General features: G+C 42.4%; 3 protein-coding genes across 6 annotated transcripts in view; 1 reads left to right on the top strand and 2 right to left on the bottom strand.

The window, feature by feature from the left end:
• The window catches only part of slit2 (slit homolog 2 (Drosophila)), an 83,288-nt gene extending 72,899 nt beyond the window's left edge, over positions 1-10,389 (top strand). For 3 of the 4 annotated variants that reach the window (XM_061274751.1, XM_061274750.1, XM_061274752.1), the window contains 16 exons: positions 297-365; positions 596-667; positions 957-1,028; positions 1,101-1,172; positions 1,748-1,911; positions 2,909-3,033; positions 3,122-3,219; positions 4,193-4,332; positions 6,229-6,322; positions 6,468-6,605; positions 6,841-7,081; positions 7,158-7,288; positions 7,366-7,520; positions 7,609-7,957; positions 8,035-8,249; positions 8,883-10,389. In XM_061274751.1, coding sequence (XP_061130735.1) covers positions 297-365; positions 596-667; positions 957-1,028; positions 1,101-1,172; positions 1,748-1,911; positions 2,909-3,033; positions 3,122-3,219; positions 4,193-4,332; positions 6,229-6,322; positions 6,468-6,605; positions 6,841-7,081; positions 7,158-7,288; positions 7,366-7,520; positions 7,609-7,957; positions 8,035-8,249; positions 8,883-9,139 — 2,392 coding nt within the window. In that variant the 3' untranslated portion in view covers positions 9,140-10,389. The remainder of the gene's footprint in view (positions 1-296; positions 366-595; positions 668-956; positions 1,029-1,100; positions 1,173-1,747; positions 1,912-2,908; positions 3,034-3,121; positions 3,220-4,192; positions 4,333-6,228; positions 6,323-6,467; positions 6,606-6,840; positions 7,082-7,157; positions 7,289-7,365; positions 7,521-7,608; positions 7,958-8,034; positions 8,250-8,882) is intronic. The other variant, XM_061274753.1, reaches the window with a different exon arrangement.
• A 956-nt stretch (positions 10,390-11,345) lies between these two features.
• Positions 11,346-12,856, bottom strand: LOC133151058 (GTPase IMAP family member 9-like). Its single transcript, XM_061273793.1, has 2 exons — positions 12,814-12,856; positions 11,346-12,739 (listed from the first exon to the last, which is right to left on the bottom strand). Exons 1-2 carry the CDS (start codon positions 12,854-12,856, stop codon positions 11,346-11,348), a joined length of 1,437 nt encoding a protein of 478 aa, XP_061129777.1.
• Positions 12,857-13,432: 576 nt separating this feature from the next.
• On the bottom strand, positions 13,433-17,750 carry chrna9a (cholinergic receptor, nicotinic, alpha 9a). Its single transcript, XM_061275571.1, has 7 exons — positions 16,689-17,750; positions 16,447-16,592; positions 15,419-15,573; positions 15,115-15,295; positions 14,594-14,945; positions 13,920-14,503; positions 13,433-13,811 (listed from the first exon to the last, which is right to left on the bottom strand). Exons 1-7 carry the CDS (start codon positions 16,732-16,734, stop codon positions 13,641-13,643), a joined length of 1,635 nt encoding a protein of 544 aa, XP_061131555.1. The 5' UTR covers positions 16,735-17,750; the 3' UTR covers positions 13,433-13,640.
• Positions 17,751-18,372: the final 622 nt, after the last annotated feature.

The following is an 18,372-nucleotide window of genomic DNA, read 5'->3' as shown; positions in this document are numbered from 1 at the left end:
TTCATCACGCCATTTTTCATCATTAACATAAGCAATTAATATTTTGGGTTGGTTTCAGGTTGATGCATGTGTGTGCGTGGAAGCAAGCTGGAGAAACGGTGACTGAACTGGAATAGGATGCCTGTAGGAATATTAAACGCTCGTGTTTATTGTGGCTCATGCAGAAATGACTGCACACTCTGCTGGAGATGAGGAATGTCTCACATGATTAAATAACGTTTTTCTTCATTCTCATTTGCTCTCTCTCTCTCTCTTTCTGTCGTTCTGTCTCTTTTCTCTATCCCTCCACCTGCCAGGTATCTGGATGGAAACCACTTCACTCAAGTTCCTGTGGAGCTCTCCGATTACAAACACTTGACGCTCATGTGAGTGTCTGTGCTCACATTCCACTTTTACGCCGAGGGAAACGATACACACATTTAGAATATAGAATGTGCCGGCGCCTTGTGGTTTTGCTCGCTGCCAAAAGTAACCCAATGGTATTTTGTCAGAGATCTGTACAGTATCACTCGGAATGTGTTATGTTCCGCACATGGATTGATAGAACGGCATGTGTGTGTGTGTGTTTATAGACTTGTTATTGTTTCCTTTTCAGTGATTTGAGTAACAACCAGATCAGCACGTTGTCCAACCACAGCCTCAGTAACATGTCTGAGCTGCTTACCCTGTGAGTCTGGCTTTTCATTTGCGCTCTTTGTATGTGCGTGCCATTTACAAATTGACACAGCGTCTCCTACTAAATGCTGTTTGACTTCTGAAATCACGTGAATATAAAACAACAATCAAACTTCATGCAAACTGATCACCATGTCAACCAAAACATTGTGTGTTTGTGAGTTAGTAATATTTGCATCCGTCTATATGAAAGAGGCCAAGCATAACTTGCCGTAAATAATAACAAATAGACGGTTTGGTGCCCGTGTTTCCATGGCAACATGTTTCATTTGTGTCAAAAGAATCCTGAGCTACAACCGTCTGCGGTGCATACCAGTGAGGGCCTTCGATGGACTCAAGTCTCTGCGTTTGCTGTGAGTAGCTTCAAAGTTGAGCCGAAGTGCAGGAACTCAGCCAGACTCGTCTCACTAAACTCTCTTTCTCAGGTCCCTCCATGGAAATGATATATCACTCATACCAGAAGGAGCCTTCAAAGACCTGTCATCACTTTCACACTTGTGAGCAACACACACATGCAGACACACACTGACCATTTCTTTAGGTACTCAAGTTAATGAGAGCTCTAGGGAAAAAATCTGTCTTCAGAAAGGTCGCAAAGATTTAACAATATATTTTTTATTGCAGTTAAAGTGCGCTGTGGGTAAGGATAAAACGGCATTGAATGAGACTGAAAGCATCATTAAAGTAGCCCAAAAGAAAAAAAAGGGGAACCAGGTCCACCAAAATTGTTTTGCAGGATTTGATCATGTTTTTATTTTGACTGATTCCACACAATTGGATTTTGTGAAGGTGTATTAAAACCTCATTGAAAAGAATAGTAAAACTAAAAAAATATATATAATATTGCAAGAAAAGGTTAATAACATTGCAAAAATTAAAGCAACTTCACGACTAAATTCCCACAGGAATGTAAACGTAATTGCGAGACGGGCAGCCTGTCTGCCTATGGGTAATAGAAAATATGTATTTGAAAATATTTCTTTAAATCATTCATTTGGAGTATTTGAATGGTAAGTTGATGTTGGATCAACATTATATTTTAGTGTATAACTATTAAATATGTCTGCGGCAGGGCTCTGGGCGCAAACCCTCTGCACTGCGACTGCCACATGCAGTGGTTGTCAGACTGGGTGAAAAGCGGCTACAAAGAGCCCGGCATCGCCCGCTGCGCGGGGCCCGGCGACATGACCGACAAACTGCTGCTCACCACGCCATCCAAGAAGTTCACCTGCACAGGTATGTGGAATGCGCCATGCTTGCTCTACTTTCAACAGCACAGCGGCACGTAGAAGGAGAAACTGTGGAAACTATGAGGTTGAACACCATTCTGGGGTGATTATTTTGGATTTTGAGAAATTGAAATAATCTACTGTAGAGCTGCCATGATAAAATGAGGACAGGCCATGTTGATCTGGCGACTGAAGCTAGTGTGATATCTTTGTGATTTTCCTTCTCACGTTCTTCTCTTCCAATCTTTTGTTGTTCTTGGTCCATGTTTTGTGAAAGTGTAGCAAAGAAGCCACAAAATTCCTCAACAAAATGGAGTCAACGCACGGGGAATTTTTGGGATTTTCTGTGACCAGTCGCATAGTTTTTCCTGACATTTATGGATTGTAAGACCTCATAGCCATTTTGCTTTATAGGTTCCATTGTACACATGTGTAATGTGTACAATGAGCGCAATTGAGGACTCCAAGAGGAGACCACAAGTTGCCAATTACGAGTTTTCCCCGAGAAAACATATTTAAACTGCTTACATTTTGACACGATTATTTGGTGGGGTGTTGTCTGAAGTTAAAGTTAAATCTCATCTTTCGTGAACTAATACTTTTTTTTTTCTGACAATGATCACATGACTGAATCCTATTTTTAACCTAATCTAACTGACGCACTGTAGAAGTCCCGGGGCCTTGTGGTTTTCTGGTGCCAGGTAAAGTAGCTCATCACCTATTCCTCCTCAGTCACGCTTCCCCCAGTTCCTTGATATTGGCCCGGCCTGGTTATCCCTCGTCTTATCCACCCAGACTCCTTTTCCCCTTTGCAACTCCGTGTTTGGACCTGTATTGTGTATCGTTCTGACCGCTAAAAGCAAAAGTCAATGTCTGTGCGTGAGTGTGTTTGTGTGCTTGTGTGTCCACGCAGTCTAATTTCGCGGTCATGTCTGAGCTTGTTAACTATGCAAACTGATCATCTATGTGGTGTTGGCTCCATGTAATGTGTCTGCAACAAATAGGCCCAGTAGATATCAGCATCCAGGCGAAATGTGAGCCCTGCCTGTCCAGCCCGTGCAAGAATGACGGCACTTGCTTCAATGACCCGGTGCACTTCTACCGCTGCACCTGTCCATATGGATTTAAGGTACAACACAGGGTCTCATGAACGGATTAGAACGTTTGTTTATTGTTATGAGGATTTTTAATGATGAAAGAATGCTTTATCTTTGTAGGGCCAAAACTGTGAGGAGCCCATTCATGCTTGCATTAGTAATCCCTGCCAGAATGGAGGAACTTGTCATCTAAAGGAAGGCGAAGGAGGTAGTTTCTGGTAAGATTATTTCTTTATGCAGATTGTAGTCGGGTATTATAATGGCTTTTAATGAAGAGGTTATTTCTCAACCCTCAGTGTCCCAAAATTTATATCAAATGCAAAAAAGAAATCTGACCAAATTTAGCCCTCACTAGGTAATTTGCTTTCAGTTGTGGATTTTTGAACATGACAGTCAGAATTTAATAATAATAATAATAATAATCTGATCAGATTTTATGCTTGAAAAGAAAAAGAAGATGAGATGCACATAGCAACTTGTACATTGGTCACCTTACCTGACTTTCACGAAAATTATCTTCTGGCCATGCTATTTCCTTCAGTTTGACATTACATTCATATTTCATGCATTTTCTGCCCACCATTTGTCACAGGGAATTTGTATGTTACATTTTTAAAACATGTGGAAATGAAATTGCATGGAAAATAAATCTACATCAGTATAAATGCTTCTCCCTCACCTTCTCTCCTGACTTTCCACATTAACCTCTTATACCATTCCTGTCTGATTTATGTTCTCGCTGAGCCTGCACATCTATATTATAGAATATTCATCATTATTCAAATCCCCAGGAACTCATTCTTTTAACGGCGTATCACATGATTGGGCAAGTGACCACAAGGTGACGCCAGCAAACTCTTCAACTTTCCAGCTGCTTTGTCTTTATTTTCATTATTTGTATAGTAACCTTTCCTGCTTCGGTATTGGGGGATTGTGGCTAGTCGCAGTGAGAAGCTGTGCTTGACAACAAAATGACATATTAATCCTTCTATGCCGCATGAGAGCTTTTATTAGTCCCATAATTTACCTCTCCGACTGTGCTCAGTGTGTGGGTGGGTGTGCGTGGGGATGTGTGCGTGTGAACTGTATTTACAAACTCAAGGCACGCTCATGTCAACAGATTAATGACTTTCTACCGGGAATATGTCGAGTAGATGATGCTGACAAAGCAGTGTGTGTGTTCGCTCCAAGGTGTGTGTGCCCCGAAGGCTTTGAGGGCGACTCTTGTGAGTTTAACATCGACGACTGTGAAGATAACGACTGTGAGAACAACTCGACATGCGTCGATGGAATCAACAACTACACATGCATGTGCTCACCAGAATACACAGGTAATAAACACATGGCTAATGTCGTCTCCATGGTGACGCGCACACTCACATCAGTACTCTCCTCCAGTGTTTCCCAAATGTTATTGAGCCAAGGCACATATTTTGCATTAGAAAAATGTCAGAGCACGTCACTAAATAAAAATGTCATGAAAGGTATGTACAATAATTGCCTATTTGGAAAAAAAAATGCAATTGAGGAACACCCCCCTAACATTTTTTTTATAATTGCCTTTGATTAGTAGTTTAAATTGCATATATATATATATATATATATATATATATATATATATATATATATATATATATATATATAAAAGTTTTATATATCTTTAAACTAATCTTACAACATTATTGATTTTGGACAAAAATTTGCTCGAAGCTCGAGCACACATCTGCGTTGAGACTCTGTAGCTCCGCCCCAATAATAATAATAATAATAATAATAATAATAATAATAATAATAATAATAATAATAATAATAATAATAATAATAATAATAATAATAATAATAATAATAATAATAATAAATTATATTTATAGTGCACTTTACATTTAAAAAATAATAATCTCAAAGTGCTACAGAAGATGCCTTTTTAAAAAGAAATGTCTTAAGACCGTTTTTAAAAGTGTCAATATGCCACACATGTCGAGATGGAGACTACAAACACATACAAACCACACATGCTTTAAAATTTGTGTTATTTTTAGTAAATGCACCGTAATTTTCCAAGCAATGAAGTGGAAATTGGCTCATTTCCAATTTCCTGCCACATCTAATGATCTCTCAAGGCACACTAATGTACCATGGCACATAAGTTGGGAATCACTGCTCTCTACTCTGTTCTAACACTGCTCTGCTGTGTGTCTGCTTTAGCGTTGCGCTAATCACGTGCGACTGCTAACTTTTGTGGCGCTTTTCTCTCTCTATCTCGCTGTCATTTGTCTTTTTCTTCATCTCGCTCCGCTTTCCGCCATCCGCCGTCTTTACTGTGGTTGCAGCTGCTACCAATGAGGTGGAGAGAGGTTAGTTGGTTCGTTTCGCTGTCCCTCCCTCTCTCCCTCCTCCCTTCCTTTCAATGATTTAGCAGTGCTAATTGGAAATTTGATATTCATTCAAGCATGTAATGCTTGTGCACTCTGTTCAAATTGCATGTCCTCAATTTCCGACTGTTGCACTTTTGTTTAAATTGCTGCTTGCTGCTGAATGCATATTATTATACTACAGACAGTATTTTATTATTGTTATACAAATGACTTGCCTCAAGTGCGATGATTTTGGTCATGCAGTGGAAATGATGAAAGGATTGCAATGTATTTTACGGCACTTTCACGACTGCGTTTTCATGAACACGGCTAGGAATGTTACAATGTTACAGAGGTGTAGTGAGGTGATGAATTTTGCAGAAAGCCTATCTTAAGGTTAAGATAAATGTCAAAATGGGAAGATTCCACACTAATGAAATGGGCATTCGAAATAGAACACCAAAAGAAATATTCTTTCAAAATGCAAAATTTTAACATCACTTTTTAGGACTAAGTGTTGTAAACAGGCATAAATATCACCCATCACTGAACATATCGCAGACAGATCCTCAAGTGATTTTATAATTATTCCCATTGTGGATGCTGTCATGAGCTCTGTTTTACTCCCTCGTGATTTCTTTGAATCAATTTAAAAGTTCTGAGTTTGAGGAGCACCGGTATGCACCTGGGAATATCATCAGGGACATGACATTCCCACAGATTAGATCATTTGTCAGACCTCTGCGTTAGCCTTGCCCACAAGAGAGCCATCCATCAAACAAAACACAAACACAGTACAGACGCATGCAGCTTGTCAGAGTTGTTCGAGCTGAAAGTATGTCTGTGTGTTTTTGTGTGTGTGTGTGTTCCCAGGAGAGCTGTGTGAAGAGAAACTGGATTTCTGTGCTTCGGAACTGAATCCATGTCAACACGATTCAAAGTGCATTTTGACCCCTCAGGGGTACAAGTGAGTGGCGACAATCATTGGCATAAGTAGTTCTGTCTTGTTCCTCTCACACTGTACTTGAGTCAGAGCATGTCTCACGTAAAAAGTAAATAGTTGCTGAGTTTATGTGAATGAAGTTTTAATGCAATCCGTGTGTGTGTCATAGATGTGAGTGCACCCCAGGTTATATTGGAGACCACTGCGAGCTGGACTATAACGACTGCGATGAAAACAAGTGTCAAAATGGCGCTCAGTGCATTGATGCCATCAACGGCTACACTTGTGTCTGTCCAGAGGGCTACAGGTGAGCGATGCAAATCCATTGTAGTGTTCTCTTTTACAGCCCTTATTTTATATATTATGATCTATATTAACAGCCTTAAATGAAGTTAAATCAATTTTGGATTCATTGAGTCGCTATTGATCTGTTACCTGGTCCTTCTGAAACTAGAAGAGGAGGGCTCCCCCTTGTGGTGATTCATTTGCTGTAGTCCCGAAGCATGTCGCCATCATTCTTACACAATGTGTTTGTGTTGCAGTGGGTTATTCTGCGACTTGTCCCCACCAATGGTCCTTCCTCGCACCAGCCCCTGCGACAACCACGACTGCCTCAACGGGGCGCAATGCGTCGTCATGGGAACCGACCCCCGCTGCCAATGTCTCCGAGGCTACGAGGGGGAGCGCTGCGAGACGCTCGTCAGTGTCAACTTTGTGGACCGGGAGTCCTACCTGCAGCTTCCATCCGATCTGATCTCGCCGCAGACCAACATTAGCCTGCAGGTGCGGGATGTCTTTTCCGCTAATCTGGATCGGAAGTACCTTCTGCATTCTCATAGATATCGCGCTGTGTTCTCAGATTGCTACAGATGAGGACAGCGGGGTGTTATTATATAAGGGGGATAATGACCACATTGCAATGGAGCTTTATCGGGGGCGCCTTCGGGTCAGCTACGATACTGGCGCTTATCCTCCCTCTGCCATATACAGGTTTGTGGGACACAAACCAAAGTGCGCTTATCGACTACGTTTTTACATGACAGATGATTCCACTGTTTGTCCCTCAGTGTGGAGACAGTGAACGATGGCACTTTCCATGCGGTGGAGTTGGTAGCATCCGATCAAACTTTGTCATTGTCTATCGATGGCGGGGCCCCTAAGTCCATCAACTCCATCAGCAAACAGTCCACACTCAACATCGACTCCCCGCTTTACCTGGGAGGTGAGAGCGATGAGCACACACTCACAGGTTGCTTCATCGAGAAGACTTGCTGGATTTCATGTGTTCAATGTTATTGCGATGGTTCCAGGTATGCCAGAGCGTGCCTCGGCATCTGGGGGTCTGTCCGCCCTGCAGCACAGCTCAGGTGGGCGGAATGGCACCAGCTTCCATGGCTGTCTCCGTAACCTCTACATCAACGGAAAGCTCCAGGACCTCGGAGCGGGGCTGGGCTCGGGAGCTGCCGGGGCGGCACAGAGCGGCACTCGGCGGTGGATCGGGCAAGGGGTGGAGCCTGGTTGCCAGCCCTGCCAGAGAGGCGCCTGCATCCAGGGAGACTGCTACCCGACGGGACATCGTGGCTTTACCTGCACCTGCCACCCGGGCTGGACTGGACCAGTTTGCGACCAGCAAGTCAACAACCCATGTGATGGCAACAAGTGAGTCGGATATTTTGACCTGATGTTGTGATATATATTCACGATAGTTGAATACGCTCCTCTTTTTTCATCCCCAGGTGTATTCATGGTACCTGCCTGGCCATCAACTCCTACTCTTATTCCTGTCGCTGCCAACCCGGTTTCAGCGGCGTCCTTTGTGACGAGCAGGACCAGGAAGCCACCAATCCCTGCAGCCTGTCTCGCTGCAAACATGGCAAATGCAGAGTGTCAGGACTGGGCAAAGCCTACTGCGAGTGTAACAGCGGATTCACCGGAGAGGCATGCGATAAAGGTGACCTTCGTAATCCAAAGTGACACATGGAATGGACTCTCATGAGCTTTATTGAAGAGACTATCCTTTCTGAACAGCTGCTCGGTTCACTGTCTGCATCTAACAATGTTTCTTGTTTCTGCATTAACACTTCTAACACTTGCTTTTCCATATCAGCCTCCCCTGAGCTTCTGCTCACTCCCACACGAGGGGTCACGCAGGTGAGACTACATGGTTTGATTTTTTTTTTTTCTTCATCCTCCCATGTAGTTTATACAGAGTTCATCCACTGTGTTTATTTCCTGTGAGCAGTGTGAGTGTTATTTTTAAAATATGGAGGTCTACCAGGAAACAGTAAACCCACAAAACATTTTTTAATCCACGTTGGATCCATCAATTGATGTGTTGTAGATTGTACACAAAGGGAGAGAAGAATTCTCTCTAATGTTCTGAGAGTGTCGGACCAAACAGAATAAAGATGCCAGGGGGCGTTTCCAAATAACTTCTCTGAAGTGTCACATGCTTCAAATCTTTGTGTTTTCATTTAACCTGATCTTCATTTACTATCTTCCCCACTTTGTCTGTACCATTCAAATCCAACTTCTCTATTGTTGGACCACAGAGTGGATAATCACTACATTTTCTTTTGGGCAGAGGTGGCCTGCAGAGGGGAACGGGTCCGAGATGTCTACCAGAGACAGCAAGGCTACGCGGCGTGCCAAACCCAGGAGAAGGTCTCCCGTCTAGAGTGCAGGGGCAGCTGCCTGGGGGGAGCAGGAGGACAAGGAACCTGCTGCACCCCCCTCCGCAGCAAACGCAGGAAATACACCTTCCAGTGCACTGACGGCTCCTCTTTTGTTCAGGAAGTGGAGAAAATTGTCAAGTGTGGCTGTACAAAGTGTTCCACATAAAAAAAAAAGAAAAAAAAAAGACTTTTCTCTTTGCAAGATATGTTTTGTGTACCTGCCCGCCTTACTTGCTTCCCATCTCCTTCTTTGAGACCCTCCATCCTTTTTTTTTTTTTTTTTTAAAAAACCCTGAAAAAAAAAAGAGACTTAGCGGTTTCTTTACTTGTCAGTGCTGGACTGATGATTGATGCTTCCTCGGTGGGGATGTTGAATTGTATTGTAAAGTACAAAAACAGACTTATTTTTTATTATGAAGTGGAGAAAAAGACAAAAAAAAAAAAAAGAGTTGACTTTTTCCTCGCATCTACTTCTTTTCATGGATCACGATGACTCCTACCGCTGTCTCATCCCTGGAGGATCCCCGCGTCCTGAAGACTTCCCAGGCATCCTCTGAGAGTCGTGTGTGGTAAGGAAAAACCCAAATTGCCTCACCACAACACAAAAAAGACTGTTTACACAATCCTCAAAAGTTTTTCATACAGCAACTCTCACCCGTAGCAGAGTTCCAGGTTCAATACATTATACAGTACTCCCCAGTCATGAGTATTTATTGTATCATAAATACCTGTACTTATTAAGTAGGTCCTCCCCCCATGTATCAATTCTGATTCTTTTAATATATATTAATTTATATTTGTCCTTATTTTTGTATTAAAAAGACATAATCTGTCAAGATAGCTGAACTAACAATGGTGTCCTCTATTTTGGTTGAAGCAAAGTTGCTTTTGTTTGTCTTTGTTTGTTTTTTGGGAATCTATTGTGCTTGCCAGAGACCTTGGTTCCATTTTAAGCTGCAAATGTGACGTGAGGACAGTGTATATTTTTGTCACGTTTCCTGAGAGTTTGTACTGTGCCATTCATTACCAGAAGGTCTTTATATTAGAGTATACGAAACACAGATCTTGTGAGTAGCGTTGACCCTAGAGGATGCCTAGAACTGTTTTTACCTTTTTAACAAATTTATGCTTAAAGGATACTGTGACTTTTTCTAAATGAAACTACTTTGTTAGCCCCATGGTCTCCGATGTTTAACATGTTGCTGCTAAGTTTTGTACCGTAGACTTGGATCCTGATCTGTATGTTATATAGAATCTCCTGCTCCCACTGTACAGGGGCACCATGTGTAACAGATAAATATGTTCCCCACCTCTACACGTGTGCATTGTGCTTGATAGATCCCGTCTCCACACACCCCCAAGACTAATGTCAGTTCCCTGACTGATGTTTGTTAATTAAAACCAATATTTACCTCATATCCTTAACCTCTGCCTTTTTTGTCACAATAGTAAACCCTGGTCTGGATTTTTTTCTGAGGTATTAAAAAAACTACACCAAATTGATCATATCTGTAGTAATAATTATATTTTTGAATGTGGGCATTTTGTTACTCCTCACTGAACTGCGTGCGTATAGTAAGAACCAATTTCTGGATTTGTAGTACGATTACAAAAGGTTTTATGAGATTGCACAATGGTTAAAAGGTTTTTATATGGATGTACCGTATATGTAAAAGTTAACCAAATCACATCAGTTAAAAAGGTTTGAAATTCTATTATCCTCATCATGTTACTGTATTTTTTTCAGCACACTTACATCATAAAGTCCAAAGAAAAGTCATGATCAAAGCTGCCAAATTTGAATGAACAACAGAATATGACCAACAATATGGAATGTGGTTAGAAAATGATGAAAATATGGGCAAGCACGTATAGCCCAATGCTGGCTTATGTGGGTCCACATAACAGAGACACTTCAGGCAAAGTTAACCATTTATTAAATGTAGCAGGCTCACATTATATGACAGAAATTTGAGCGCATATTTGCTGTGAGACATAAATCCAACAATTTCAACACATGATAGTAGACTAAACAAAAAAATGCATAACATTTGGAAACTTGAATAACACCAGCAAACTGCTTTGTAAATTAGCAATTGTGTCTGGGAAGATTTCTTTTTTTTTTATTAGGTTGCAGGCTAGCTAACTAGGTTTTGCTAGAAAATATATAATATTCGATTTACAGTTGCAAACTGAGCCACTGATGGAACAAAGGCACTCGGTTATCTACTGCGTGGTCAGCGTCAGTTTATCGCATTTTCCTAAATCTTTGTATTGATCCTTTTCATGACTATCAATCTTTAACCAAAGGTTTTAAATGAGCAACAAAAAATTCAGGTTGCCATTTCAATAAGAAACAGGACGTTGAGTTATTACTGTATACAACAGGAATTCCTGGCAACCTGTAAGGATGCATTGAGCCCTATGAGTCCCATCTCCTGCACAAATCCAGTCACATGCATCACAGTGCTGTCCTCACGATTTTTCCTGATGATCACGTTGCTCGGCCGTGAAGAACACACGGAACACGCTTCTCTCTCTCTCCGCTCCAACTGTCTCTTGAGGTTTGCTTCTCTGCGTTTGTACTCATCTGTCTTCACCTTGAGGAGTTTGAGCTGCCGCATGAGGGATTCAATATTTATTTTGTCTTTTCGTAGTTTTTCCATTTGTGTCGCCCAATCGTCCTCACTCTGGTGTTTGAGCAAATCCTCCATTTGCTTCTTCCGCTTTTTTGCCTCCTCTGAATTTGAGAAGAGTTTATCCTGTTCTTCCTGCAAAGCTTCTCTCTTTATTTCTTCTGTCTGTCTGATGGCAATTTCTTTTCTTTCATTTTCCTCATTATGTATTTTCACCATCTCTTCCGTACCGTGTCCAAGATTATTCTCCCTGCTGGCTGCTTCCTCAAGTATTTTGGGAACTTCTTCCATTCTGTCTTTAAGATTTTCTCTCCTCTCCGCCTCCTCCATCTGGATTGGTATCAGTCTTGCCATCTCCTGAATCGCGCTTCCACTTTTTTGCTGAAGTTTCTCAAGTTCTCTTTCATACCTGATTTTAATATGTTCCTCATGTTTCATTTTGAGCTGCTTCTCTTTGTGTCTCAGCAAACGTCGCTCCTCCTGCTGCATGCCAACCAGATCCTCCTCTGCTTTCTGAAGCATCTTGCTGGTGTAGCAGGTTCCTCCATTATCCTTCATCATGCGGTCCACGATGGCAAGCAGCTCAGATGTCTTCTCCTTGCTCCCGGAGCTTTGGTTGTTGAAGACACAATACCTCCCGCCACATTCTGCCACCAGTTCCTCCAGGTATGGGCACATGTCTATCATACACTGCTTCACAGAAACTCCATCTTCCAGACAATCTCCATGGGTAAAAACCACAATGGACAATTGTAGAGCATGAGAACCAAGGGCCTGTTTAAACTGGCGCACCGCCTCTTTCTCCTCCTGAGTTATCCGTGAAATCCGAACAATGAGGAGGAAGATATGTGGACCTGGGAAGAGGAGACTAACAGACTTCCTTAACTCTCTCTGCACCTCCTGCAGAGTCCGTGAAGTGTCCAGAATTCCCGGAGTGTCCAAGAGCACCAGGTGCTTACCGCAGATTTCTCCACAAGCCCTCCGGGATCGAAGGGTGATCGAACAGCTGCTGACTTTTGCCTCAAAGAGTTTACGGCCCAGGATAAAGTTGCCAGTGGAGCTTTTTCCACTGCCCGTCTTCCCCAGCAGAACCAGTCGGATCTCTGACAAGGAGGAACATGACTTTCCACCTAGATTTGAAATTCATTTGGAAAGTTTTTTTTTTAGTTGTTTAAATTGAGGAAGACAGGGACACAATACTTACCTGTTCTTGTCTTGGAGCACAGTTGCTTGCTCGAGGAGGACATGTTGTTTCTGGTTGCTGGTCGGGAAGAATGAAGAGCAACAACACGTTCCTGTAGGTTGGGGTTTTCTTAATGTGGGTGTGTAGGGTCAGTGACACAACAAACCCCTTTTGACCTGCTGTCATCAGCATAATTCAAACATCTTGAGCAAGATTGTCTCAAAAGTCTTGTCAGCCTTGTGTTTCTTATCATTCAGATTACAACTCCAGGAACATTGGGGGATAACAGTATGATGAGAAGTTGCATGACCTGACCGTGGTCATTGTGATCAAAGTCCACAGTTCGGTTTATTTTTAGTTTTAGTTTTTCTATTTGTAAAGCCAAGGTGATTGGTTGCTGAGCTACAAAGCACCAGGGTGCCTTCATCTTGATCCAGATGTATTATTACAATCTATCTTTCTTTTGGTGGCCATCCTGCTACATTAGCGACATGGATGCACAACTCCAGGATGACAGAGTGAAAAATGTGAAACAATCTGAGTGAAATGGCCACTGACTTTAAGGATAGTCACGCCTATCGCTGAATGGCTGTCTTTCAGACCATCAATAATGGAGAGTCCACGCAGCTTCTTGCTGTAGCCTAAATTGTTTTAATGATCCCTTCAGGTCTTATGTGTCCAAAGCCCAGTAAACAAAGTGACGACATGCAAACAGCGACCGCACAATACTGACATATGAAACACCTTTCATTGTACTCGAGACAGACAGTTCCAATTCATTCCACCACTAAGATGAGAATTAGGTGACTCAGGGGGGATCATTGAGGATTAGTGTTGAAAACAAACTGTCAGGATGCCTTGGCGATAATCAGGATGCTCATGAGGAACACCATGATGAAGAAGATCCACATGAAAAATCGATCCATCACCTTGGCAACCTTCTTCCACTCCGCAGCCTTGATGCAAGTAGTCCTCTGCTCACGGAAGCAGTTGGCCATGTACTGGATGTTCTTCACCACCTAAAGTCATGTCATACAAACGGACAGCCGCGATGTGACAGTGTGAAAAGTCCAAGCATCATTGGCAATCTATCTGACGCGGTATTGTAGCTCAGTTAGCTCTTGTACCTGATTGTGTTGGAGGCAGGGGCAGCTGCAGGGGCAGGCCGGGATCTGATGTTTCTCCTCGGGATAGAGGATCTGCTCCTTGAGTCCTCCGTTCAAATGATGGAGGTATGAAGCATGAGGAGCAGCCTTGTAGTCCTCATCATTTGTGACGTGATGGTGGTAGTGCTGTGTGGCCTCCCCCATCCCGTCCTTTCCCTCAGGTTGATGTCCGTGGTTTTTGTAATGCTGTGTGTTGTTTTCTTTGACGTGGACCTGTTTTTTGCAATGTTGGCTGTGATGATGATGGATGCTGTGGCCATCGTTGTGTTTGTACGAGTCGCTGCCAAGGTGGTGGATGTCAGGGTCGAAGCTCATCTCACTCACGGTTTCGTCAGGGTACAGAAGGCTCTTCTCACACTCGGGTGTGGTACAATTCTCCCCTACCTCATAGACAAAAAGGATTTTGGACATGTAGTCTATGATTAGGACTTTAGCCCAGTGGGGGACTGGCTTGGCCTCAGCTCCACAGAAATGGATGTTCATAATGAAGATGGTGAGAGAGGTTGAAGCTGTGATCATGATCATGGTGGCAATGTAGTACTTCCCTGGAGGAAAGGAAGGTATTTGGAGATAGAGGGGTGTTGGACCTACAATCTGCCATGTTTTTGTGGATCATCTGAAATGCAACTACTCACCTATATAGGGCATACTTTCCGCTGGCGGCATGCTCTCGGCCACCAGCAGCTGGAACACGGTGAGAGCGAGCAGCACGGTGACCCCAAGTGACACCTTCTCCCCGGAGTCAGCCGGGAGGTAGAAGCCCAATGGTGCCAGGAAGGAGATAAGGAAGCAAGGCAGGAGGAGATTGAAGATGTAGAAGGAGGAACGGCGCTTCAGGAGCAAGGTGTAAGTGACTTCAGTGTATGGATCCGAGCAGCAGCCGTACATCATGACGTTCCTCACCGCCGGCATGCCGTGACACTCCCACTCCACGTTCTCCACAAAGTCAGACAGGTCGCCGCTGTCCATTCCTAAGCTAACAGCAACCTGTGTGGAAAGCAGCACTGAATGAAAACAAAAGACCAGAATGTCCAATCTATCTCCTGAAGGCCACATTCAAAAAATGGACGCCAGATCAGTTGAAATTATGGATTATTCACTGTTTCCAACTCATTGGAACAATTTGTGTTCCTACTTTTCACCTGCTTTTCCACACCTGGTTCCCATTGTAAGTCCATGAGCCAAATGTGAGGTTGCACTGCTGCCAGTCAAACGGGAAGTAGGAAACGTCCACCACGCACGTGCTCTTCGTGATGGCTGGGGAGTCCCAGACGATCTCCCCGTTGTAACGCAGCTTCACGTTGGTGTTGGACGGACCTGACGACTCCTCATCTGCTCTGAACACATATCGGACCCAAGTCAGATGGAGATACTGCTGCTTTTGAGAACGATAACGAAGATCTGCGCATTGAGGTAAGGGAAGTGATCAGCATGCATATCGTGATTTTGTGTTTGCTAACTTGTTATAGAGGACGATGTCAGGCTTCCAAACCAGGTCACTTGGAATGTTGATCATCTCCAGGTCGTCGTAGTCCTCCTTGTTCCACTTAAGGTAGGCATCGTGCCACACTTGCCGGATCCACAGGTATGTGGTTAGCACCTGATTTCGCTCATCCTGCACAAGCACAAAGAAAATAGATTTGAATAAAAGAATGAAATCTGAACTTTTTGAAATTTTCAAGAGAATAAAAACTGCTCTTAAATAAAAATTGCCACTTTAAGAGGAAATACACTAGCAGGCAAGCATTTTTGACTTGATCCTTAATTTTTAATTTTTAATATATTTTAGTGTTTGCAGTAAATTCTGACACTGGTCAAATCTAAAATGAATCCTTTCTTGGTTAATTAAACTGATATTGTAATCATTTATCTGGAAGGACGAGTCAAGAAAGTGGGCAAATTACATACATTGTTGGATTATTAATGTTAGATCAAAATTGTTGTTCTTGATTATTGCAATTATTTTTAGACATTTAATAAGTCACTGACATGTTGTAGAAAGATAATATTTCAAGAATCTGAGTAACCTGTAACATAATTTAAAGCATTCTGAGCAGCGATACATTAAGAGCAGCATATACTATGCTTGTTGGTTAGGCTTTTTCTGAGAAAGAATACTAATTATACATTGATTTATTGAATAAATAAAAATAGCAAATATTTAGATGTATTTATAAATTGATTTTTTTACAGATTTTTTTGCCATTGTCCATAGTTTTGTATTTAACTGTACGTTTGTATCATACACGTTTACTGTATTATCCAAGAGCAATGATGTTAAATAACTTCAAATTTAAAATTAAAAGTATCAATTTAGTAGGCATTGCAATTACATGTTTCAGTCTTGTGGCCAATGTCTATTATTTTGATACCCTACCCCAGCTAAGTTTTCATTTGAAGTTGAGTAACTGTGCACTTATCAAATGAGTCAATGATGCTCTTGGGCAAGCTTTAAGTGATGAATACGGGTCATTTCCTTTGCACTCACCATATCTTTAATCTGGGACAGCGTGATCTGAAGGGAGACATTGAGGGCTTTGTCAGTGTCCCCTACAGGCCTCAAAGCATTGGAGTAGTCCTCCATCAAGTCATTCAGAAGTTTGCGAGCGTAATGTCCCCCGGCCCCCTGACACACTGATGGACAACGGGATGGAACAAGAATAGGAAGACTAAGAAACAAGAAAGTTTCAGTCTGCTCAAGTCAAACAGGGTCCAACATGCAAAACTGACCTTGCACGAGAAGGCTGATCCAAACAATCAGTGCCGTCTGTTTCATTTTCGACAAGATGAGGGCGTGACTTGAACCATATATGTAACAACGGGACAACCACAAAGACAGTGAAACCGTTCAGTTAAAGCACAAATTAAACATCAGTCTTCTCTGAAGTCCGTTCTGTCCTGCGCAGGCTGAGAACGACTCATAGCGTCAATGCTTCACTAGTTGTTAGTTTGCCTCTGTCACCGTGTGCATGTATGTGTGTGATGGCTGCTCTGTAACAGGAGATGACACACACACACACACACACACACAAACCCCCCCACAGGGTACAATGGCGCGATCACATATCGCAGACAGTATGTGAAACGGGACGCTCGCTGCATAAGTCACTCGTGTACATGCACACAACCAGCTGTGCGACACGCTGAACACCACGCTGCAATACAATGGCATACTACATCAATGTCACACACACACACACGCGCGCATGCACGCACGCACGCACGCTGACCCTGTGTGTGCCAGGTCAGTCAGCAACAACACACATATCAGGGAGCATGTGACACATGTCATACACACCAATGGACTAAACACAGATCCAGGATTAGATTTCAACTCACAGTGGGGAGTCTATGACAAAAGCACAGTAATCAGAAGAATAGACTTTGTAAGTAATCAGAAAGAAAAGGCCTCTAAAATTGACTAAATAATCCGTCATGGTGCTAGTTGACTTTCAAATTCTAATTTTAACATTATTAGGAAATAATCCAAATGAATAAATATGTTGCAGGCTCTGTGGACTACAGAGGCAAGTATAAAAATGAGTAGTGAAATAAAGCAAATGGACGTAATGCACATTGATTTCAGGCGTTTTTTATTGCCACTGTGTGGGAGGAAAATATGTGTTAAAAAAATAGATGTTAAATATAGTCAAATAAAACTGTCGAATTTTCTCACCTTCAGCATGTCTGGCGCACACGGGATGTTGAGTTTTAGTTTGTGGGGATGCTTTTATATCTAATGTACGTTTATTACCACCCTTTTCAGTATATTGATACTATACTCGAGATGGATCCCTCCACAAACTGCAAATAAGGTCGATGTCAGTAAGAAATGCTGCTCGCATATCCCAGGTGTTTCCTGTGTGGGCACGCACGTGTATGAAAACGAATGTTGCGGCCTTGTGGGTTCTAAGGATGCGCACATCAGGAGTGTGTCTTGAATGCACACAACGCAGGGGACAATTTGTTTGGCTCTCGTTCGATTATCTTTCTTTACAACTGATTTGGGGTCTCAACATGAATGATGGGTTGTTCCTTCAGTTTTTTACATTATGACATGTTTGTCTCGTAGATTTTATTCAAAAGAGTGATGCTTCAGAAGAATTTAATGAAACAGACAGAATTAGGCCCGGAAATATACTACGCATGATTTGGAAATTAATGATACATGTGAGTAATATAAAGTAGAAGCTAAAGTGAGTCCATCCAAAACTTTTCAATTAGCATTTAAGCATTAAAATTCATGGCTGAATTTAAGACATAACATAGATTGTGATGGTTGTGCTTTGACTTTATTTTCAACAAAAACTACAAAGTGGCAATTGACTTCCATTTGCTCATAACACTACCTGTGTGAACCTTTGTGTGTGCGTGTGTGCGTGTGTGTGTGTGCGCGTGTTTGTACTTGAGACTG

This window comes from Syngnathus typhle, linkage group LG3, assembly GCF_033458585.1.
Source record: "Syngnathus typhle isolate RoL2023-S1 ecotype Sweden linkage group LG3, RoL_Styp_1.0, whole genome shotgun sequence".
Taxonomy (NCBI): Eukaryota; Metazoa; Chordata; class Actinopteri; order Syngnathiformes; family Syngnathidae; genus Syngnathus; species Syngnathus typhle.
This window is presented reverse-complemented; position numbering and strand designations above follow the sequence as displayed.